General features: G+C 46.8%; 1 protein-coding gene across 1 annotated transcript; it reads left to right on the forward strand.

Annotated features, from left to right (window-relative positions):
- Nucleotides 1-4,762: 4,762 nt before the first annotated feature.
- LOC143973509 (uncharacterized) lies at nucleotides 4,763-23,250 on the forward strand (the record flags this gene model as incomplete). The annotated part of the gene is made up of 13 exons (XM_077474428.1): nucleotides 4,763-4,853; nucleotides 7,664-7,727; nucleotides 8,350-8,416; nucleotides 10,489-10,553; nucleotides 11,171-11,237; nucleotides 13,310-13,374; nucleotides 14,234-14,300; nucleotides 15,639-15,704; nucleotides 17,781-17,844; nucleotides 18,524-18,587; nucleotides 19,019-19,082; nucleotides 20,124-20,189; nucleotides 22,195-23,250. Coding segments are annotated over 12 exons (758 nt in total), but the record flags the coding sequence as incomplete, so codon positions are not given.
- Nucleotides 23,251-24,256: the final 1,006 nt, after the last annotated feature.

A 24,256-nucleotide genomic window follows, 5' to 3' on the forward strand; every position in this document is an offset into this window, starting at 1 on the left:
AAACAACCCTTCTGCCCCTGCTAAAGCTGTTGGTTTTTGATGTGTGCAACAGAACCTACATGCAGCGCTCAGAGAAGGTAACGTCCTCTGCCCGGACTCCGCCCACCGAGGACGTGGATTTCAAAACCAGTTCGCCAATGCGAAAGGCCCCCGAAAAATGCCCATGAGAAAGCCACTTGGAAGAGGAGGGTCTCGAGCAGGGAAAAGCAAATGGACAGCAAGAGGGAAAGAATACCAAAGAGAATAGGGAGGGAAACTGGACGCTGGAAATCAAGGGAATGAGTTGTACATCTCCAACCCCGCAGAACCCAATGGGTGGGAAACACCTTTGTGGTGTCCCCTCACCCAAGGAGCTGAAACCAGAACAACAAAGCAGACATAGCTGACTAAACCGTGGAACCAGAAGAACCTTTTTGTAGTTAATAAACAAGGTAAGAAAATAAAGCCACGCATCTTTCCTGTAAAGACAGGATGGAAATCTCACTACACCTGGACCCATTTGTCCCACGCATGACAGTACGACGCCTGCATCCAAGGGGACAGTGACGCCCGTAGGAGATCAAGCAAACTTCCGAAACAAGGTTCCACAAGTAGGCCATACAGGGGAGGCCCTCCAGGGAAGCAGATGGGGCGTGGAAACGATCGAGCTGTGAACGAGAGAGAGGATCAGCAATATTATTAGCAGTTCCAGGGACATGCCTAGCTCTAAAGCAAACGTTGAACTGAAGGCACTTTAAAACCAAAAAACGCAGCAACGACACGACAGGAGGGGATCTGGCAGACTGTTGACTGACCACCTGCACCACATTCATGTTATCGGACCAGAAAACCATCTGGCGATTACGCAACTGCTTCCCCCCAACACTCAATGGTGACAATAATCAGAAAGAGCTCCAGCAGTGTGAGGTTGCCCAAAAGATCCATGCAGGCCCATGAGGCCAGCCAACAAGGGGAGCAGCCAGCAGACCGCTCCCCTTGGAAAAAGGCACCGAAACCACAGGAGCCTGCCTCATCAGTGTATAGCTCCAGCTGTAAGTTCGGTACCTCCTCCAGCAACCAACAAGACTGCCCGTTGTAGGACTGGAGAAAGGATAGCCACATCCCCAAGTCATCCCGCATGGTGGTGGGAGGGCAGCCACTCCCTTTGTGGCCCATTCCAGGCGTCTACAGAAAGCCCCCCACCCCCCATGCAGATGATGCGGCATGCAAAGACCACGTGACCCAGCAAAGACTGAAGTTGTTTCAACTGCCGTTTCTTAGCCCCTTTTGCCAAGCAGATCAGGGAGAGTAGCCTAGCCAGCTTGTCACTGGGCAGCCAGAAAACCATCTCCATGGTGTTGATTTCAATACCCAAGAAGGCCAGAACCTTCACAGGGCCCTCAGTCTTGTCAGCTGAGAGCGGGATGGAAAACCATTTGCCGCTGTCAGCTGGGCCCACAAAGAGGAAGCCATCCAAATGGTGTAATACAGAATGCAAACCAGCTGCCTGGACAGCTACCCATTCAAGTAAACTACTGAAAAGTAAAAAAAAAAAAATAACTAGAAATGGCACAGCCCATGGGAAGGCACATGTCAAAAAAGTAGCTTCCCTGAAAATAGTATCCCAGCAGGTGGAAGCATTCTAGGTGGACCGGGAAGAGGCGGACTCAATGTCCACCTTGGCCAGCAAGGCCGAAGGACCAGCCACTCTGATCAAGTGGAGCGCCTTGTCGATGCCATCATTGACCGAGTAGCCAGAAGGATAGGGCAAGTGGTGGATAAGGTGGAATTTTCCCTCAGCCCTTTTGGGGACCACACCGAGGGGGAAACAACTTGTGGAAAGGGGGGAGATCAAACGGGCCCGCCATGCGCCCCAAGTCCAATTCCTTCTGGAGATTCTTGGCCACCACAGACTTCAATTGAACGCCCGTTTTCAAATTGGGTGCCATGGTCAGCACATCTGAAGGAGTAAAGGGGATCCAAAAACCACGGTTTAAACCATCCCTTAAGATCAAGGCTTCTCTATGGAGTACCGGTCTAGCCAGGGAAGCTTCTCTGAGACAATCACCGGGGTCCTCCGGTTTAGAAATTTCAGACTTGGCCCCAGCCGGGAAATAGGTTGTTTTCCCTTTCGGAAGCACCGGCTGGCTGGGTGAGCAGCCCCGCAAAGTGAGCAGTCGTGTTTAAAACCGCACACAGTGTACCACTTCAAGTGGCTCTCATTGAATAGCCAGCATAGACCTTTTTTGGGGGCGGCCGATGCTCCGGAGGGATCGCCAAGCTGGGGACTGAAAGGAGGAAGGGCACCTGAGCTATAACCATAGGCTACTGTCCGGGCAATCAAAGCGGAACTCCTTACTTGATGATATTTTTTGATGGAACTGCATGTCGTAGTGGAACCAACACTGGCCCCCATACACTTTGTAGACACCACAAATGAGATCAAGGTAGCAAAAAAGTGATGCAGCTAACTCCGGAAAATGCTCACAAAGCACTCCCGGCGTAAGCACAGAAACCCTGCAGCCAGTTCCCGAATGTCCAAGGAAGCTGCCGCACAGCAGGCAGGGGCAAGGTCGCATTGGCATGCCCACAATGGGAATCTCCCACCCTGCTGGGCGCAGGGAGATGGTGGGGCAAGGCTGTGGCAGCAGGTGTCTGGAAGGAATCTCCAGCCCAGCCGGGTGCAGGGAGCTGCTGATGGTCAGAGGTCAGTGAGCTGGGTGCAGGGGGATGTGGGAAGGTGGGGATCAGAAGCAGGGGGTGAGCGGCATGGGCAGCTCTAACATCCCTCACCCAGGTGGGTACACTGCAGGGGGTGAGTGGCATGTACATCCCTGCCATCCAACACCCAGCCGGGTGCAGGGGATGGGAGGGATGTACATGCCACAGGGATATGTGGATGCACAGTGGATCTGGCAGAGGAAGAGCGGATAGCATCAAATTTTGACACTCCAACCCTGCTGGGTGCAGGCAGAGATGCTGGCAGTGACACGCCAGCAGATCCAAGTAGCGTGGAGGAAGAAGGATGTGAGGCCCATGCAGCAGCTCCGGGCTGGCATGCCTGGGGTCTGGTGCCGCGGGACAATCTCCGGGTGGCCCTCCCACTCCCTGGGGGAACCAAGGACAGCGGTAACCGGCACCCACAAGCAGTGAGCAGGGACGGGGCACCCACGTGGAGGGACAGTCAGAGGAGTCCAAACGGACCGCCGGGGGACACTTGGGCTCTGGGAGCGGGCCGGGCAAGAGGAGTCCCGGCCCGGGCTGTGTACAAATGGGGGGGCCCGCCAGGGAGGGTTTCTGCGGCGGGTGGCAGCGGGGGGGGAGAGCCAGGATCAGTAGCCACAGCAGCTCCAGGGGGACGTGGGGGTGGGTGGTGGAAGGGGAATAGGAAGGCCTTGAAGGAATGGGGCTCAGACGGGAAGGAGGATGGGTGCGTCTGCTGGTCCTAGCATCTGGGGGCCCCCATAGGTGGCAGTGGAGGGGGGGACATCTCAAGTGTAAGGAGACAGAAAAGCCATTCAGCCTGACCTTGGAGGGCCAGCTTGTGGACCCTGACCAACAAAATGTTAGTGTCCATGGCCAGAGGTGCAGTGTCCACAGCAGCTCTTCCAACCGACTCCTCTGAAAGACCCCAGAATTCCCTGGGGCACACGTTCCCTGAGCTCAGGCCCATCACATCCCCATGTTACAACCAACCGTTCCCCTTGACTGGCACCTGGTGCCATTGGGAGTAGAAATTAGCCCCATTATTGGTGTATGTGAGATAAAATAAACCATATGATTGGTGACTGATATAAAGAAGCTCCATATCATTGGTGTCAGTGGTGGCTTTCCTTATCATGGTGTTTTGCCTCTTTATTGAAGCTGCAACTAAACCTCGGCTACAGTGCCAGGCACCCTGCATTCCCCACACTATCACCCCACCGCCACCCCATACTTCGGACACCCTGCAGGACACCGACCTTTTCAAACAGCATCCACAATCCCTGGGCTGTCCCGTGTGATCTGGGATGCTTGGCAGCCAACCCATACCGACCAATCACATTTGATGTTACTATAGAGACCTCGGTATGACTTAATTCTATAAGTTTAAGGCCTTTGCTGAGCTTCGGCAGCTTTCCAGTGTGCCAGAGGTGCCAATCCCCTTTAAATACTATGTATTAGATGTGAACCTGTGGGCTCTCCTTTTGAAAAGCCCTGTGTGCTTTGCGTCTTTAGCGCGTTTTGTGAAAAACGCACCAAAAAAAATACATCTACCACTATAGTCAATGTTGACGCAACGAAAAAAAGCAACATGCCTTGTTTTTGAGCTCGCTTTTTGAGTCACATATCCATTCCCCCCCCCCCCCCACCATGGAGAAAAAAGCATGAAGAACGCACTATGCGTTTTTTTTTTTTTAACACAACAGATTTAAAAAAAAAAACGCACTGCAAAGGCAATGTGCGTCTCACAACAGAGTGCGTTATTTATTCAATAACGCACTCTGCATTACTGAATAAAACTATTTGTATAATTTGTTTGCTGAATTTTTACCTTCTTTTTTTCTTCTATATTTGTTCTTCATTTTTCTATTTTTTTCTATTTTTCTTCTTTTATTTTTATTTTGCCTTTTTTTATTTATTTTTTAAGCAAGTTGCAAAAGCAACACTGAATCTGGGCAATCAGGGGTTAAAGTTGAAGAGGGCATGGCTGTGTCAGCTGACCTTTTCTAGTCCATGCAGTTTTGGTTTTTTTTTTTGTTTTGTTTTTTATCATTTTTACTTTATTTCCTCTTATCTGCAGCTGTCCAGGAACAGCTACAAGTCCCAACTCTGCTTGCAAAAGAAAATAAGAGTTATTTGAACTTATTTGGAGAGTTTGTTAGATTTGTCAGGTATGTGCTGTCACAAATAAAGTTGGATAAAAAAAAAAAAAAATGTCTGCTTTCCATATAAATACGCCCACTTTTGGAGCTGTCTGCCCTGTTGGTCTACAGATGGAGCACATGGCTTGCTGCTGCCATGTTTGTTTGGTAAGTGATGTTTGATATGTTGGGTTAGAAGCTCTGGGTTACATTCATTTTTCCTGCACTTTGTTTAAATGTTCTAATCTTCTAATCTTCCCTATGAATTGTGTTCTGCTTTGTGTTCAAACAGGCAAGCCTGAACACAAAGCTGCAGAGAACAAATCCAGGGGAATCCATGCTAAAATCTACTGCTGATCAATGGGAAGCATGCATTCCTCTTTCCACTGCTGGTGACTAGGAAGCATGCCTCCCCTTTGCCACTGGCGATTGATAGCAAGCATGGCTCTGGCCCTTTGCCACTTGTGATAGATAGCTCTGGCCCGTGGCCATCGATGGCAAGCATAGCTCTGCCCTTGGCCACTGGCTATTGATAGCAAGCATGGCTCTGGCCCTTGGCCACTGGCGATCGATGGCAAGCATGGCTCTGGCCCTTGGCCGCTGGCGATCGATGGCAGGCATGGCTCTGGCCTTGGCCACGGGCCATCGATTGAATTATTTTTAGAGGGGGATTGTTGCATTAATAGCTCAGTGTACTGAATATTAAATAAGCCCCAATTATCAATGGATAATGTCCTTCTAGCAAACAATCACATGACTGCTGTAAAACCGTATGGCGGTCAGTTGTTGATTGGCTGCTCTGGTTATCGCACTTTCCTATAGGACCATTTATTTTTGTTTCCAAACCCCCATGTATACTGAGCAGTCAGCCGCACTATAAACTAGGACTGCAACGAACGATTATTTTCATAATCGATTAGTTGGCCGATTATTGTTTTGATTAATCGGTTAATGACCTAAAAAAAAGAAAAAAAAAAGGTGGTGTATAATTTAGTTAATGTGTAAAGTTTAAAAAAAGTAAATTTATTTTTAAAATTCTCTCTATGCAGTGGTGAATATAAATGACCAACTATATGGTAGGGAGCAAAATATCTAATCCACTCTGAGAATAACAGACAGAAGAGATATACTGTATATATTAGAGGGGATATATACTATTAGAGGAGATATACTGTATATACACTATTGAAGATATACTGTGTATTCCATTAGAGGAGAGATATACTGTATATACTATTAGAAGCTATATACACTATTAGAGGGGATATATAATGCATATACCATTAGAGGGGCTATATGTAGTGCATATACCATTAGAGGGGCTATATGTAGTGCATATACCATTAGAGGGGCTATATGTAGTGCATATACCATTAGAGGGGCTATATGTAGTGCATATACCATTAGAGGGGCTATATGTAGTGCATATACCATTAGAGGGGCTATATGTAGTGCATATACCATTAGAGGGGACATGCATAGTGCATATACCATTAGAGGGGACATGTATGGTGCATATACCATTAGAGGGGATATCTATGGTGCATATACCATTAGAGGGGATATCTATGGTGCATATACTATTAAAGGGTCAATCTGGTAAATATCATCAGACTCATGAACTTTAACCCCGTTTTGTTACTGGCCGATTAATCGATTATGAAAATAGTAATTGATTAGTTATTTCAGCCCTACTATAAACCATGTATGCGTTTTTAGTAGGGCTGCAACGAATGATTATTTTCATAATCGATTAGTTGCCTGATTTTTATTTTGATTAATTGGCTAATATGTGAACGTGTCCCATAGGAAACAACGTTAAATGAACTGTAGTGCGTTTCTGCAAAAAAAAAAGCACCAAAAATGCATTGGTGTGAACCAGGCCTAAGACGATTGGTAGCAGCAGCATGTTTTTTTTGGCATGTGTTTAAAAAAAAATAAAAATAAAATAAAATGGAGTCCTTTTTTATAGCAGAAAATCGCTACTATAAGGGGCTCATTTATACTGTAGAACAGTAAAAGTAATATATAGTGAAGTAGGATATATGGGCATTTTTAACTAGGGGTCAGACATGAAGGGAGATATAAATCTTTTAGATTAAAGTAGTAGTAAATGCTGGTTTTGTGGTTTTTGTGCTTTTGTTTTGTGATATAATCATTTTAAATATGCAAAATACTGGTAAAAGTTTACTTTAAATGTCATTGTAATGCCTTCTATTACCTCCAGTCCAGCCTCCATTTTCTCTGGGTATCTTTGTAATTATGTATAATTGTGATTATTATGTTTCTGTTAAAGCAGGGGTAGGCCCTCCAGCTGTTGAACTACATTTCCCATGAGGCATTGCTGGCACTTAAAACGACTCCAAGAGGCATGATGGGACTTGTAGTTCTGCACCAGCTTGAGCGCCCCCAAGTTGCCTCCACTCCACGTTCAAGGAATGTGTTTTATTGGTTATATGTTAATAAATGGCCGCTACAGCCAATTTTGACTCCAGACGTCTGTTCTTGTATGGTTGGATTAAGTGGGGCTGTAGTTGTGGGTAATTCCTCGGAGGGAACGGGAGTGTTTTATGTCTGTTTACTCCAGTCATGGAATATTTTGGTGGATGACCATTTTGGCGTCATGCTGTTCTTTAACCCCAGACAAGTATGCAGGTTTAGGCATTCCCCAAATACGGATACTTTTCTGGGGAGATAAGGGATTTAGGAAGCATCTTTTGGTAGGTCGGTAATGCTAGATTCCTTATTTCTTGGTAGGTTTATGGTATCTATTTTGGTTTAATCGACTTTGGTAGAATTGACCCCATCGTTCATTTTATGATCTTTTTTTCAATTTCCAGTGGGAGGAAAAAAAGCCCAAAGCAATGTGGAATTTCCTTGGTGGCCCTGCAGCTTCAGCAAATGGTAAGATGAAAAAACACAGGAGGTGGCCAGGTTCTGGGGATCTAGGAGTGAGCTGTTATGGTTCGGTTGGAAGCATCTGGCAGGGATTGAGCTCCCGGGGGTGTGGATGAAGTGCGCGAGCCTTCCCCCCCAAGTTCATTGTCGACAGTGTTGCATGCCCTGCCCTGTCACAGCGGAGAACTTGGTTGGCTTTCATTCACATCAGTGTTCAGCATTCCATGAAGGTTACCGGTTCCTAGGAGCTCCTTCTCTGTAAAGAGATGCAGGTGGCGAGTTTCACTCTGATCCCACTTGGGGGAAGTCTGCGGAGAGCTTCCCCAACACTGGCCTCTGTGTCGGGCGCATGTTGACCCTTGCGAGTCGGGATGTATGCAGGCCACATACAAGTCGGGACGCATGCGGCAACACGCGTGCTGGGACACACGCTGCGCCTGCGTATGAGGTCTCTGCTCACGCTGTCTCTGCTCACGCTGTCTCTGCTCACGCTGTCTCTGCTCACGCTGTCTCTGCTCACGCTACTTCTGTTTCTGAGGCCTCTGCGCCGACCTCCTGTGAAATACAAATGTCATGTTGCGCGATCAAGCTTACTGTAATAATTTTATGATCTTTTTAAATTTTCTAGCGGGAGAAAAAAAAAAGCCCAAAGCAATACGGAATTTCCTTTGGTGGCCCTGCAGCTTCAGCAAATGGTAAGCTTTTTATAAACACGGGACGAGTTTCTTATTTTTTTAAAATCTTTATTTTAAAGATGTGACACAGATACCAACAATAAGACAACTTCACATTGCATATAGACACTGCATATAGGCTATGGTAAGCTTATCCAGCAAATCAACTATACAAAATAAAAGCGCATAAGTGAATGAGGCCATGCAGTCTGACCCATATCACTAGTTGAAGTCTAATACAGGGTGGATAGAAGCTTCTGTGCCCATCACTTTTTGTGTTTTTCATTGAAAAAGCAGAGATTGAAACGAGAGAGAAAGATAAGAAAGGGAGAGAGGGAAAAAAGAGCTAAAAAGAGGGGGGGGGGGAGACGGACAGACAGGTTGGGGGTCACCCCCGGGGAGTCAAGATCAATAGCACTGGACAAGCAGTGGGGATTCTAGGTAGTGGGTCCTAGAGTGTATTGGTGGAACTCATCAGAGAAGCGAAAGAGATCCCAGTAGAACCATCTGGACTTATGTTCCTCTGACTTATCCCGCAAGGCAGAGGTCATATCTTCCATTTGCTCAATATCCTTCACTCTCGCAAACCATTTGGCCACCGTTGGCGCAGACTGTTGTTTCCATAGGGGTGGGATGCTTGCCCGTGCAGCATTAAGGAGATGTTTGAGAAGGGATTTATGATGATGTTTCCTTGATAGGGGGGTAAGGTTGAGGAGGACCACAGCTGGGTTATCATGTAGTCTGTGAGTTTCTGTATGAGCTTGAGCACTGGCTGCCAGAAAGTTTGGAGCACAGGGCAATCCCAGAAAATATGTAAGAGCGTGCCTGAGTGTTGGCCACACCGCCAGCAACGGTCAGTTTGCAGAGGGAATATCTTAGCCAGCACAGAAGGGGTTCTATACCAACGCGTCACTATTTTATACGTAGTCTCTTGAAATTTGCTGCATAGGGAAGATTTCTGTGCGAAAAAGAGAATACGATCCTTTTGGGGTTCTGTGAAGGTGACTTGCAAGTCCCTCTCCCATTTTGTTAAGAATGGGGAGTCTTCAGTGGCGTGAAGGTCTAGTAAGGGTTTGTAGGAGGTTGACAAGGACCTCCGAATCGGTCCCTCACCCAAACATAATTCCTCAAAAGGGTGGAGCTTTCTGCTAAAATGGGTTGGTTTAGGCAGAGAACCGAGGAAGTGAGATAGTTGATTAATCTTCCAGCGATCTAATGAGGAAGGGGCCAGACCACCGAGCAAATTCTCTGCAATGAGCCATCCGGAAAAACCCAATAGCGAAGAGGTTCTCATGAGTCCCTGCGGGGCCCGCGGGAGAAAAAATGGGTCAGTGAGGCCAGGTATAAAGTTCGGGTGCCCCACAAGTGGCGTCATTGGGGATGGAAAATCTCTTAGTGAAGATAAACGGAAGAACCTTTTCAGTTCCATAAGAGTTGGTCCAATCAGTGGGTGAGTAGTCAAGTGGGTGGCAGAAGTTTCCCCTACCCAAGGTAGACCTGCAATTGTGGCTCGAGCACGGGATGAGTTTATGAACTTGTATCGTTACTTGAGTTTTGAGTTTAGCCACATGGTTATTGTGGACCACAGTTGCTAATTTCATTGCTAAACTGAGTTATGTGCCTTTCTCGTGACTCGTGGGCTTGGATTTACACACACGATTTGGAGGTGACCAGGTTCCTGGGGCCTAAGAGTGAGATGTTATGGTTTGGTTGGTAGTGTCTAGCATGGATTGAGCTCCTGGGGTTGTGGGTGTGGTGAGCGAGCCTTCCATGTAATTCCCTGTTGACAGTGCTGCTTGCCCTGTCGCGCTGGAAAACTTGGTTAGCGCCTTCGTTCACATTTCACTGTTTTGGTGCATGACCAGTTTGCCGCCATGCTGTTCTTTAACCCCAGACAAGTATGCAGGTTTTGGCATTCCCCAAATACGGATACTTTTCTGGGGAGGTAAGGGATTTAGAAAGCAGCTTTTTCGGTAGGTCGGTAATGCTAGATTCCTTATTTCTTGGTAGGGTTATGGTATCTATTTTGGTTTATTCGACTTTGGTGAAATTGACCCCATCGTTCATTTTATGATCTTTTTTTCAATTTCCAGTGGGAGGAAAAACAGCTCAAAGCAATGTGGAATTTCCTTTGATGGCCCTGCAGCTTCAGCAAATGGTAAGATGAAAAAACACAGGAGGTGGCCAGGTTCTGGGGATCTAGGAGTGAGCTGTTATGGTTCGGTTGGAAGCATCTGGCAGGGATTGAGCTCCCGGGGGTGTGGATGAAGTGCGCGAGCCTTCCCCCCCAAGTTCAGTGTTGACAGTGGGGCATGCCCTGTCACAGCGGAGAACTTGGTTGGCTTTCATTCACATCAGTGTTCAGCATTCCATGAAGGTTACCGGTTCCTAGGAGCTCCTTCTCTGTAAAGAGATGCAGGTGGCGAGTTTCACTCTGATCCCACTTGGGGGAAGTCTGCGGAGAGCTTCCCCAACACTGGCCTCTGTGTCGGGCGCATGTTGACCCTTGCGAGTCGGGATGTATGCAGGCCACATACAAGTCGGGACGCATGCGGCAACACGCGTGCTGGGACACACGCTGCGCCTGCGTATGAGGTCTCTGCTCACGCTGTCTCTGCTCACGCTGTCTCTGCTCACGCTGTCTCTGCTCACGCTGTCTCTGCTCACGCTACTTCTGTTTCTGAGGCCTCTGCGCCGACCTCCTGTGAAATACAAATGTCATGTTGCGCGATCAAGCTTACTGTAATAATTTTATGATCTTTTTAAATTTTCTAGCGGGAGAAAAAAAAAAGCCCAAAGCAATACGGAATTTCCTTTGGTGGCCCTGCAGCTTCAGCAAATGGTAAGCTTTTTATAAACACGGGACGAGTTTCTTATTTTTTTAAAATCTTTATTTTAAAGATGTGACACAGATACCAACAATAAGACAACTTCACATTGCATATAGACACTGCATATAGGCTATGGTAAGCTTATCCAGCAAATCAACTATACAAAATAAAAGCGCATAAGTGAATGAGGCCATGCAGTCTGACCCATATCACTAGTTGAAGTCTAATACAGGGTGGATAGAAGCTTCTGTGCCCATCACTTTTTGTGTTTTTCATTGAAAAAGCAGAGATTGAAACGAGAGAGAAAGATAAGAAAGGGAGAGAGGGAAAAAAGAGCTAAAAAGAGGGGGGGGGGGAGACGGACAGACAGGTTGGGGGTCACCCCCGGGGAGTCAAGATCAATAGCACTGGACAAGCAGTGGGGATTCTAGGTAGTGGGTCCTAGAGTGTATTGGTGGAACTCATCAGAGAAGCGAAAGAGATCCCAGTAGAACCATCTGGACTTATGTTCCTCTGACTTATCCCGCAAGGCAGAGGTCATATCTTCCATTTGCTCAATATCCTTCACTCTCGCAAACCATTTGGCCACCGTTGGCGCAGACTGTTGTTTCCATAGGGGTGGGATGCTTGCCCGTGCAGCATTAAGGAGATGTTTGAGAAGGGATTTATGATGATGTTTCCTTGATAGGGGGGTAAGGTTGAGGAGGACCACAGCTGGGTTATCATGTAGTCTGTGAGTTTCTGTATGAGCTTGAGCACTGGCTGCCAGAAAGTTTGGAGCACAGGGCAATCCCAGAAAATATGTAAGAGCGTGCCTGAGTGTTGGCCACACCGCCAGCAACGGTCAGTTTGCAGAGGGAATATCTTAGCCAGCACAGAAGGGGTTCTATACCAACGCGTCACTATTTTATACGTAGTCTCTTGAAATTTGCTGCATAGGGAAGATTTCTGTGCGAAAAAGAGAATACGATCCTTTTGGGGTTCTGTGAAGGTGACTTGCAAGTCCCTCTCCCATTTTGTTAAGAATGGGGAGTCTTCAGTGGCGTGAAGGTCTAGTAAGGGTTTGTAGGAGGTTGACAAGGACCTCCGAATCGGTCCCTCACCCAAACATAATTCCTCAAAAGGGTGGAGCTTTCTGCTAAAATGGGTTGGTTTAGGCAGAGAACCGAGGAAGTGAGATAGTTGATTAATCTTCCAGCGATCTAATGAGGAAGGGGCCAGACCACCGAGCAAATTCTCTGCAATGAGCCATCCGGAAAAACCCAATAGCGAAGAGGTTCTCATGAGTCCCTGCGGGGCCCGCGGGAGAAAAAATGGGTCAGTGAGGCCAGGTATAAAGTTCGGGTGCCCCACAAGTGGCGTCATTGGGGATGGAAAATCTCTTAGTGAAGATAAACGGAAGAACCTTTTCAGTTCCATAAGAGTTGGTCCAATCAGTGGGTGAGTAGTCAAGTGGGTGGCAGAAGTTTCCCCTACCCAAGGTAGACCTGCAATTGTGGCTCGAGCACGGGATGAGTTTATGAACTTGTATCGTTACTTGAGTTTTGAGTTTAGCCACATGGTTATTGTGGACCACAGTTGCTAATTTCATTGCTAAACTGAGTTATGTGCCTTTCTCGTGACTCGTGGGCTTGGATTTACACACACGATTTGGAGGTGACCAGGTTCCTGGGGCCTAAGAGTGAGATGTTATGGTTTGGTTGGTAGTGTCTAGCATGGATTGAGCTCCTGGGGTTGTGGGTGTGGTGAGCGAGCCTTCCATGTAATTCCCTGTTGACAGTGCTGCTTGCCCTGTCGCGCTGGAAAACTTGGTTAGCGCCTTCGTTCACATTTCACTGTTTTGGTGCATGACCAGTTTGCCGCCATGCTGTTCTTTAACCCCAGACAAGTATGCAGGTTTTGGCATTCCCCAAATACGGATACTTTTCTGGGGAGGTAAGGGATTTAGAAAGCAGCTTTTTCGGTAGGTCGGTAATGCTAGATTCCTTATTTCTTGGTAGGGTTATGGTATCTATTTTGGTTTATTCGACTTTGGTGAAATTGACCCCATCGTTCATTTTATGATCTTTTTTTCAATTTCCAGTGGGAGGAAAAACAGCTCAAAGCAATGTGGAATTTCCTTTGATGGCCCTGCAGCTTCAGCAAATGGTAAGATGAAAAAACACAGGAGGTGGCCAGGTTCTGGGGATCTAGGAGTGAGCTGTTATGGTTCGGTTGGAAGCATCTGGCAGGGATTGAGCTCCCGGGGGTGTGGATGAAGTGCGCGAGCCTTCCCCCCCAAGTTCAGTGTTGACAGTGGGGCATGCCCTGTCACAGCGGAGAACTTGGTTGGCTTTCATTCACATCAGTGTTCAGCATTCCATGAAGGTTACCGGTTCCTAGGAGCTCCTTCTCTGTAAAGAGATGCAGGTGGCGAGTTTCACTCTGATCCCACTTGGGGGAAGTCTGCGGAGAGCTTCCCCAACACTGGCCTCTGTGTCGGGCGCATGTTGACCCTTGCGAGTCGGGATGTATGCAGGCCACATACAAGTCGGGACGCATGCGGCAACACGCGTGCTGGGACACACGCTGCGCCTGCGTATGAGGTCTCTGCTCACGCTGTCTCTGCTCACGCTGTCTCTGCTCACGCTGTCTCTGCTCACGCTGTCTCTGCTCACGCTGTCTCTGCTCACGCTGTCTCTGCTCACGCTGTCTCTGCTCACGCTGTCTCTGCTCACGCTGTCTCTGCTCACGCTGTCTCTGCTCACGCTGTCTCTGCTCACGCTGTCTCTGCTCACGCTGTCTCTGCTCACGCTGTCTCTGCTCACGCTGTCTCTGCTCACGCTGTCTCTGCTCACGCTGTCTCTGCTCACGCTGTCTCTGCTCACGCTGTCTCTGCTCACGCTGTCTCTGCTCACGCTGTCTCTGTTTCTGAGGCCTCTGCGCGCCGAACTCCTGTGAAATGCAAATGGCATGTTGCGCGATCAAGCTTACTGTAATCATTTTATGATCTTTTTCAATTTTCTAGCTGGAGAAAAAAAAAATCCCAAAGCAATACGGAATTTCCTTTGATGGCCCTGCAGCTTCAGCAAATGGTAAGATGAAAAAACACAGGAGGTGGCCAGGTTCTGGGGATCTAGGAGTGAGCTGTTATGGTTCGGTTGGAAGCATCTGGCAGGGATTGAGCTCCCGGGGGTGTGGATGAAGTGCGCGAGCCTTCCCCCCCAAGTTCAGTGTCGACAGTGGGGCATGCCCTGTCACAGCGGAGAACTTGGTTGGCTTTCATTCACATCAGTGTTCAGCATTCCATGAAGGTTACCGGTTCCTAGGAGCTCCTTCTCTGTAAAGAGATGCAGGTGGCGAGTTTCACTCTGATCCCACTTGGGGGAAGTCTGCGGAGAGCTTCCCCAACACTGGCCTCTGTGTCGGGCGCATGTTGACCCTTGCGAGTCGGGATGTATGCAGGCCACATACAAGTCGGGACGCATGCGGCAACAAGCGTGCTGGGACACACGCTGCGCCTGCGTATGAGGTCTCTGCTCACGCTGTCTCTGCTCACGCTGTCTCTGCTCACGCTGTCTCTGCTCACGCTGTCTCTGCTCACGCTGTCTCTGCTCACGCTGTCTCTGCTCACGCTGTCTCTGCTCACGCTGTCTCTGCTCACGCTGTCTCTGCTCACGCTGTCTCTGCTCACGCTGTCTCTGCTCACGCTGTCTCTGCTCACGCTGTCTCTGCTCACGCTGTCTCTGCTCACGCTGTCTCTGCTCACGCTGTCTCTGTTTCTGAGGCCTCTGCGCGCCGACCTCCTGTGAAATGCAAATGGCATGTTGCGCGATCAAGCTTACTGTAATCATTTTATGATCTTTTTCAAATGGTAAGATGAAAAAACACAGGGGGTGGCCAGGTTCTGGGGATCTAGGAGTGAGCTGTTATGGTTCGGTTGGAAGCATCTGGCAGGGATTGAGCTCCCGGGGGTGTGGATGAAGTGCGCGAGCCTTCCCCCCAAGTTCAGTGTCGACAGTGGGGCATGCCCTGTCACAGCAGAGAACTTGGTTGGCTTTCATTCACATCAGTGTTCAGCATTCCATGAAGGTTACCGGTTTCTAGGAGCTCCTTCTCTGTAAAGAGATGCAGGTGGTGAATTTCACTCTGATCCCACTTGGAAGTCTGCGGAGAGCTTCCCCCCCCAGGCTGGCCTCTGTGTCGGGCGCGTGTTGACCCTTGCGAGTCGGGATGTATGCTGGCCACATGCAAGTCGGGACGCATGCTGGCAACATGCGTGCCGGGACACACGCTGCGCCTGCGCATGAGGTCTCTGCTCACGCTAATTCTGTTTCTGAGGCCTCGGTGCGCCGACCTCCTGTGAAATACAAATGTCATGTTGCGCGATCAAGCTTACTGTAATAATTTTATGATCTTTTTAAATTTTCTAGCGGGAGAAAAAAAAAGCCCAAAGCAATACAGAATTTCCTTTGGTGGCCCTGCAGCTTCAGCAAATGGTAAGCTTTTTATAAACACGGGACGAGTTTATTATTTTTTTAAATCTTTATTTTAAAGATGTGACACAGATACCAACAATAAGACAACTTCACATTGCATATAGACACTTCATATAGGCTATGGTAAGCTTATCCAGCAAATCAACTATACAAAATAAAAGCGCATAAGTGAATGAGGCCATGCAGTCTGACCCATATCACTAGTTGAAGTCTAATACAGGGTGGATAGAAGCTTCTGTGCCCATCACTTTTTGTGTTTTTCATTGAAAAAGTAGAGATGGAAACGAGAGAGAAAGATAAGAAAGAGAGAGTGTGGAAAAAAAAAAAGCTAAAAAGAGGGGGGGGGGGAGACAGACAGGTTGGGGGTCACCCCCGGGGAGTCAAGATCAATAGTACTGGACAGGCAGTGGGGATTCTAGGTAGTGGGTCCTAGAGCGTATTGGTGGAACTCATCAGAGAAGCGAAAGAGATCACAGTAGAACCATCTGGACTTATGTTCCTCTGACTTATCCCGCAAGGCAGAGGTCATATCTTCCATTTGCTCAATATCCTTCACTCTCGCAAACCATTGGGCCACTGTTGGCGCAGACTGTTGTTTCCATAGGGGTGGGATGCTTGCCCGTGCAGCATTAAGGAGATGTTTGAGAAGGGATTTATGATAACGTTTCCTTGATAAGGGGGTAAGGTTGAGGAGGACCGCAGCTGGGTTATCATGTAGGGAGATGTCTGTGAGTGTCTGTATGAGCTTGAGCACTGGCTGCCACAAAGTTTGGAGCACAGGGCAATCCCAGAAAATATGTAAGAGGGTGCCTGAGTGTAGGCCACACCGCCAGCAACGGTCAGTTTGCAGACTGAATATCTTAGCCAGCACAGAAGGGGTTCTATACCAACGCGTCACTATTTTATACGTAGTCTCTTGATATTTGCTGCATAGGGAAGATTTCTGTGCGAAAAAGAATATGATCCTTTTGGGGTTCTGTGAAGGTGACTTGCAAGTCCCTCTCCCATTTTGTTAAGAATGGGGGGTCTTCAGTGGCGTGAAGGTCTAGTAAGGGTTTGTAGGAGGTTGACAAGGACCTCCGAATCGGTCCCTCACCCAAACATAATTCCTCAAAAGGGTGGAGCTTTCTGCTAAAATGGGTTGGTTTAGGCAGAGAACCGAGGAAGTGAGATAGTTGATTGATCTTCCAGCGATCTAATGAGGAAGGGGCCAGACCACCGAGCAAATTCTCTGCAATGAGCCATCCGGAAAAACCCAATAGCGAAGAGGTTCTCATGAGTCCCTGCGGGGCCCGCGGGAGAAAAAATGGGTCAGTGAGGCCAGGTATAAAGTTCGGGTGCCCGACAAGTGGCGTCATTGGGGATGGAAAATTTCTTAGTGAAGATAAACGGAAGAACCTTTTCAGTTCCATAAGAGTTGGTCCAATCAGTGGGTGAGTAGTCAAGTGGGTGGCAGAAGTTTCCCCTACCCAAGGTAGACCTGCAATTGGGGCTCGAGCACGGGATGAGTTTATGAACTTTTATCGTTACTTGAGTTTTGAGTTTAGCCACATGGTTTTTGTGGACCACAGTTGCTAATTTCATTGCTAAACTGAGTTATGCGCCTTTCTCGTGACTCGTGGGCTTGGATTTACACACACGATTTGGAGGTGACCAGGTTCCTGGGGCCTAAGAGTGAGATGTTATGGTTTGGTTGGTAGTGTCTAGCATGGATTGAGCTCCTGGGGTTGTGGGTGTGGTGAGCGAGCATTCCATGTAATTTGCTGTTGACAGTGCTGCTTGCCCTGTCGCGCTGGAAAACTTGGTTAGCGCCTTCGTTCACATTTCACTGTTTTGGTGCATGACCAGTTTGCCGTCATGCTGTTCTTTAACCCCAGACAAGTATGCAGGTTTTGGCATTCCCCAAATACGGATACTTTTCTGGGGAGGTAAGGGATTTAGAAAGCAGCTTTTTCGGTAGGTCGGTAATGCTAGATTCCTTATTTCTTGGTAGGGTTATGGTATCTATTTTGGTTTATTCGACTTTGGTGAAATTGACCCCATCGTTCATTTTATGATCTTTTTTTCAATTTCCAGTGGGAGGAAAAAAAGCTCAAAGCAATGTGGAATTTCCTTGGTGGCCCTGCAGCTTCAGCAAATGGTAAGATGAAAAAGCACAGGAGGTGGCCAGGTTCTGGGGATCTAGGAGTGAGCTGTTATGGTTCGGTTGGAAGCATCTGGCAGGGATTGAGCTCCCGGGGGTGTGGATGAAGTGCGCGAGCCTTCCCCCCCAAGTTCAGTGTCGACAGTGGGGCAAGCTCTGTCACAGCGGAGAACTTGGTTGGCTTTCATTCACATCAGTGTTCAGCATTCCATGAAGGTTACCGGTTCCTAGGAGCTCCTTCTCTGTAAAGAGATGCAGGTGGCGAGTTTCACTCTGATCCCACTTGGGGGAAGTCTGCGGAGAGCTTCCCCAACACTGGCCTCTGTGTCGGCCGCATGTTGACCCTTGCGAGTCGGGATGTATGCAGGCCACATACAAGTCGGGACGCATGCGGCAACAAGCGTGCTGGGACACACGCTGCGCCTGCGTATGAGGTCTCTGCTCACGCTGTCTCTGCTCACGCTGTCTCTGCTCACGCTGTCTCTGCTCACGCTGTCTCTGCTCACGCTGTCTCTGCTCACGCTGTCTCTGCTCACGCTGTCTCTGCTCACGCTGTCTCTGCTCACGCTACTTCTGTTTCTGAGGCCTCTGCGCGCCGACCTCCTGTGAAATGCAAATGGCATGTTGCGCGATCAAGCTTACTGTAATCATTTTATGATCTTTTTCAATTTTCTAGTGGGAGAAAAAAAAAGCCCAAAGCAATACGGAGTTTCCTTTTGGCCCTGCCACTTCAGCAAATGGTAAGTTTTTTTTTTTTTTTTTTTTTTTTTTTTTTTATATAAACACGGAACGAGTTTATGAACTTTTATCGTTACTTGAGTTTTGAGTTTGGCCACATGGTTTTTGTGCACCAGAGTTGCTAATTTCATTGCTAAACTGAGTTATGAGCCTTTCTCGTGACTCATGGGCTTGGATTTAACCACGCGATCTTTTGGTGACCAGGTTCCTGGTGCCTAAGAGTGAGATGTTATGGTTCGGTTGGTAGTGTCTGGCATGGATTGAGCTCCTGGGGGTGTGGATGAGGTGCGCAAGCCTTCCCCCTAGTTCAGTGTTGAGCCAGTATTGCTAATGTATTTAATATTGATGTTCTGATAAACCCCTTCCTTTTTTCTATACAAAATCAACCGCTTATGTTTTCATGTGATCCTAAGGCTTACGTTTTATATTGTAGCTGGCGAGATGCCTACCAAGGCTGAATTATGGCAACACGATGCTGTCTGAGAGTAAACTGAGAGGTATGTATCAAATTAAATGTGTGACCACTGTGGCTGGACAGAAGTCGGTTTATCCCGGCTCGATAAGTGCTGCAGAGGCAGTAGGATTCAAATCTGATTTGTATATTTTGTGGCTGGGTTCACACGATCTCGGCGTTGGACATCCGCGTGCGATTTAGCACTGTATTGCTGTGCAGATCACATATGATGTCTGTGCAATGTGAATTCAACCATACAGATTATATATGGCTGAATTTGCATTGCATTTGGATCGAAAGGGTGCAGGACCCTTTTTTGCTCTGCACTGGAATTGAATCGGATCAAATGCGATCCGATTCCTGCACCATTTCACAGCGTGTACTGACAACCGAACTGGGGGTGTCATTAAAGTGGAAGTAAACTCCCCTATCGTTTTCAGCCAAGGAAGCTGCCTTCTTTTCCTCTGTTTAATCTTCAACTGCTATGGTGCTGCACATGTGATTTTGTTATGACACCAGCCATTGGATGGTTTGATAGTTTGGCTGAGAGCACAGCCAATGTGCAGTTGGCATTCCCGGGATGCTTTTTTTTTTTTTAACTGTTTAAATCCATGGGTTTACTTCCACTTTAACTTTGTATTGACACCCACAGAGGTTCACAGAGGGAATTGTGACCTGCCTGTGAGACATGCGATGGGGGAACTCGCACAGGAATCATGCTGGTTCTCGCATCGCATTGTGTGAACCTAGCCTCACAGCAAGGGAGTCAACCCTGCTGTCAAAATAAAATGAGCGGGGAGGCTTCCCGCATTTGGATGGAGGAATCTGATCCTTTTTTTTTTTTTTTTTTTCATTTAACCCACTGGTTAAACATAAACTGACTCCTGCTTTAACGGCTCTAGAGATTCAGGGCTAAGTGACCCTGGAACACATTGAAGCCAGGTTTAACCATACAGCAAGCATTTTGGGTTCACAGTGAAAGTCTGTATTGCATGACATGGTTTAGATTGGACCTCAGATTTCATTATCTCTGAATACATAGGCATGACTCCATTGTAATTTTTTTTTTCTTTTCCATGACTAGTTGGAAGGCCATGAACAGTCAAAGCAAGAAGAAATCCCTTTTCTGCTCCTGCAGTACTGGCAAATGGTAGGTAGCATGGCTTGGGTTAGCCACACAATTTTGTGGACCCAAAAATGAATGTACTTGGTTTTGCAGGATTAGGAAGTAGAGCGAGAATCTAGAACTCAATCATCTGTCTGAGTTGTGAGTTTTCATCATAACTCATTGCTTGGGTTTAACCACTCAATGTTGTGGACCCAAAAATGAATGTACTTGGTTACGCAGGATTAGGAAGTAGAGCGAGAATCTAGAGCTTAATCATCTGTCTGAGTTGTGAGTTTTTCATCATAACTCATTGCTTGGGTTTAACCACTCAATGTTGTGGACCCAAAAATGAATGTACTTGGTTACGCAGGATTAGGAAGTAGAGCAAGGAATCTAGAGCTCAATCATCTGTCTGAGTTGTGAGTTTTTCATCATAACTCATTGCTTGGGTTTAACCACTCAATGTTGTGGACCCAAAAATGAATGTACTTGGTTACGCAGGATTAGGAAGTAGAGCAAGGAATCTAGAGCTCAATCATCTGTCTGAGTTGTGAGTTTTTCATCATAACTCATTGCTTGGGTTTAACCACTCAATGTTGTGGACCCAAAAATGAATGTACTACTTTGTTACTCTGAGTTAGGAAGGAGATAGCCAAGTAGGATAGGTCTAAAGCAGAGTTATGAGCTTTCATCCTAACTTGCTGCATGGGTTTAGCCACTCAGTTTTTTTTGTGGACCCAAAGCTTTATATTGGCTTATACTATTTTAGCCACTATAGTCTATGGCTGAGTTTATGAATTTTATTGGGAAAGTCTACCGGGAGCTCCCCGCTCTCTGTAAGTCTCTGCGGGTGCATTGAATTTTATTATAGCTCTTAAGTTTTGGGCTCAGAGGTTCTTGTTCAGTCTGAAGTCTCTTCCTCCTTGGGTTGTGGGTTATTGGGGCGTTAAGGAGCTTTGATGGAGCAGGGCAGGGCATTGCAACACTGCTTCACCCGAGTCTCTGCCTCATTCACTCACGGCTTGTGCTTTATCCTGAAGGTCATCGGTTTCAAGGATTTGGTTTCTGCAGGGCTGAGCAAGAATGTTAATCTGATCCCTTTGGGAAAAGTATACAGGGAGTCAATATATTCTATGGCTGAGTTTATGAATTTTATTGGGAAAGTCTACAGGGAGCCCCCGCTCTCTGCAAGTAAAGGGTCAGCTGTTGCAAGACGGTCTTAAATTTTTACTGTGAGCTGTAGTTGGGCATCTGGACTGGTTGCCAGGCTGTTCTGTAGTGGCAGCTTTGGGGACTGGGTCAATCTCAGTCTTTGCTGGATTGGGGGAGGAGTGCCCACTCCTTCGAGAAGGCCGAGGCTAGTTTGTATTCAGTCTCCTTGTCTGCTGCTCTTGTGCATCCTGGCAGTTAGTCTAGAAGTTTAACTATGGCTTACAGTGGGAATGGCGGATTCTCTTATAATTGTTCATCCTTTCTTCCTGGGAATATGGAGTGGTGTTCTTTGGAATGGTTCTTTGTTTTTCTTGGTTGGAGTATGAGGGCACTATATTACAGTCAACAAACACTTCAGCCAGGCCAAAATCAACGCTCCCTATTCTTGGGTCAGGCTTAAGATATGGAGTCAGGATGCCTTGTCCCCTTAAGGGGAAAAGGTATGACACATGTCGTTCCCACACTAATAGGTTTAATCTTCCCAAATTTTATTTATTGGAATAAGTCTGCAAGTTCACACCGGATGTATTGGTGTCAGGAAGCTAGTTGTTAGTTTGGACAGGGTATAACCTCATTTAATGTCCACCTTAGAGGAGAGTAGAATGTAGTTGCAAAGGATTTCCCTTTTGATTGCGGGCTTTGTGGTCCCAACAGAGCAGAGTTTATGGGCAATACATATGCACTTGAGGCCCTCGGTGTCAAAGTTGACCACCACTTCGTTAATGGTCTCCACAGTGCCCCTCCTAAATCACACAATTTAGCTGCCAATGTGGAAATGGGCTTTAAGGATTGCTTATCAATGTCTCATCTCTAACCCTTTATCCTCTTTTTTTAGCTCCTGCCTACGTGTCAATGAGTTTGCTCAACTGAACTTCTAGCAGTGTTGGTGTGCCAGCAAGGTCGAGGAAAAGCAATCAACCCAAAGATGTCTTCATTGATTTTTACCGGACTTCCTTCCCAATTTTTCGATCTGTGTGCATGAAGATGTAGCCTCTTTCTGATCACTTTAATGACTGTCCTCTACTATTTATAATATGGAATCATAAACACGATATAAAGAGTAAACCGCGCTATTCAAAAAAGTTTAAAAAATATAAATAAATTCCCTACAAGCAGCAACCCTAATCGTAATACTCCAATAATAGACTGAATAGGTGAAAAAAGTGAGCTGCGCTTAAAAAAAAAAAAAAACTCTAATCAAAAAAAAATTTCTAATCACAAAAATTCATCAGTAATCACAAGGAAAAATAGTGACAAAGTGACAATTAGCTTTAAAAATTAAAGAAAATAAATTATATCAGGGAGTAATATCAAACATATAAGTGACAAAAAATTTAATCAGTGCCCATAATATAGTTAGCATAAATTACATATCCCTTATATATAAATCACATAAATTGTCAGTATTAAAGAAAATAAACCGACACACCACCAATTAGTTTTAATAAATGAACAAAACAAAACCTAACAAAAAAAAAATTTTAGAGAAAAAAAAAAATCAGAGTCCCAGAAATAATATCCATAGTATAGTGTTGATTCTTCCAAAGTGAAAATATGGAATTGACACCCACAATGCTCTGTGTTAAAGGGAATCCAAGCAATCGCCTCCACCAGTGAGAAGGGGGGCCGCTTACCAGAATTATAGATCTCAGTGTCAATGAGATCAACAGGGCAAAAGCACAGAAGTTCTGGATGAACCGTGAGCCACACAGCCTTTATCCTTGATGCAAAGCCTGTTTCCATGTGTTCAGCTCTAGAGAGTTTCTAGAGATGAACACATGGAAACAGGCTTTGCATCAAGGATGTGAATATGGGATGCATGCTCTCTGCGCCCCCCCCCCCCACCACCACCCTCATTTTGAATGTGGGATGCATGCTCTGCACCCCCCCCCCCCCACCATCATTGTGAATTTGTGGGATGCATGCTCGCCCCCCCCCCCCATTTTTTTTTTTTTATTTTTTTTTTTTTTTTTTATAGTCCTATGTTACACAGCAGGGCACATAGTGGGTCTGGATGGGGTGCAGAAACTGGCCAACTTTTCATGTTGCTAGTGGCTCGTTTCTCGGACTATCTCTTATCCTAGCAACTAATTGGCCACTTAACATGAACATATGACCAGACTCCCGCCCTCCTGAGCCTCCTGGTGTCTGAAGTAGGACTGGCAGCACTGACATAAGGGGAAGGATCTATGATGGCTGCTGGCCAGTAAGGATGAGTTCAGGCATGTTCATAACCCACATGTGCAGAGTCCGCCAGGAAATTGGCACTGCACAGTGCTAATCATAGGCAGTGAGACCTTTCTCCAACTCTACAGCCGTAGAGTGGGAATATGTCTCGCTGCCTGTGATTATCTCTGTGCAGTGCTGACTTCCTGGCGGGCTCTGCATGTGCGGGTTATGAACATGCCTGAGCTCATCCTTACTGGCCAGACCAATATAATGGGCTAAGCTGCAATATCATGCAGGTGTGGCAGTGGTTATTACTTTGTGTTGCAAGGCTGTGTACGCATGACTCAAAGCACAACTTTGTTTTGCCTTTTTGAATGCATTATCTTTTCATTTTTTGCTAAAGCGATATTTGTATATGAAATGATTTGATATGACAAGGCTAGTTACCAGGCTGTCATGCTGGTGTTTAATTCCAGTCAAGTATGCAGATTGGGGCTTTTATCCAAGATCTGCATACTTGATAAGTGATAATGAGCTCTAGGAAGCCAGCGTTGTCGGCAATGCTAGAGCCCACATTTATCATAAGTTTATAGTAGCTATTTTGAGCTAAGCATTTGATTTCAGTGGGCATGATGCCATTTATTTATTTGTTTAGGTACTACTGAGAACGAAAAGCTCAAAGCAACATGGAATTTCCTCTGTGGCCCCGCAGCATCAAATGGTAGGTT

This window comes from Lithobates pipiens, unplaced genomic scaffold, assembly GCF_037356315.1.
Source record: "Lithobates pipiens isolate NorthernLeopardFrog02 unplaced genomic scaffold, aLitPip1_a1.2 Scaffold_83, whole genome shotgun sequence".
Classification (NCBI taxonomy): domain Eukaryota; kingdom Metazoa; phylum Chordata; class Amphibia; order Anura; family Ranidae; genus Lithobates; species Lithobates pipiens.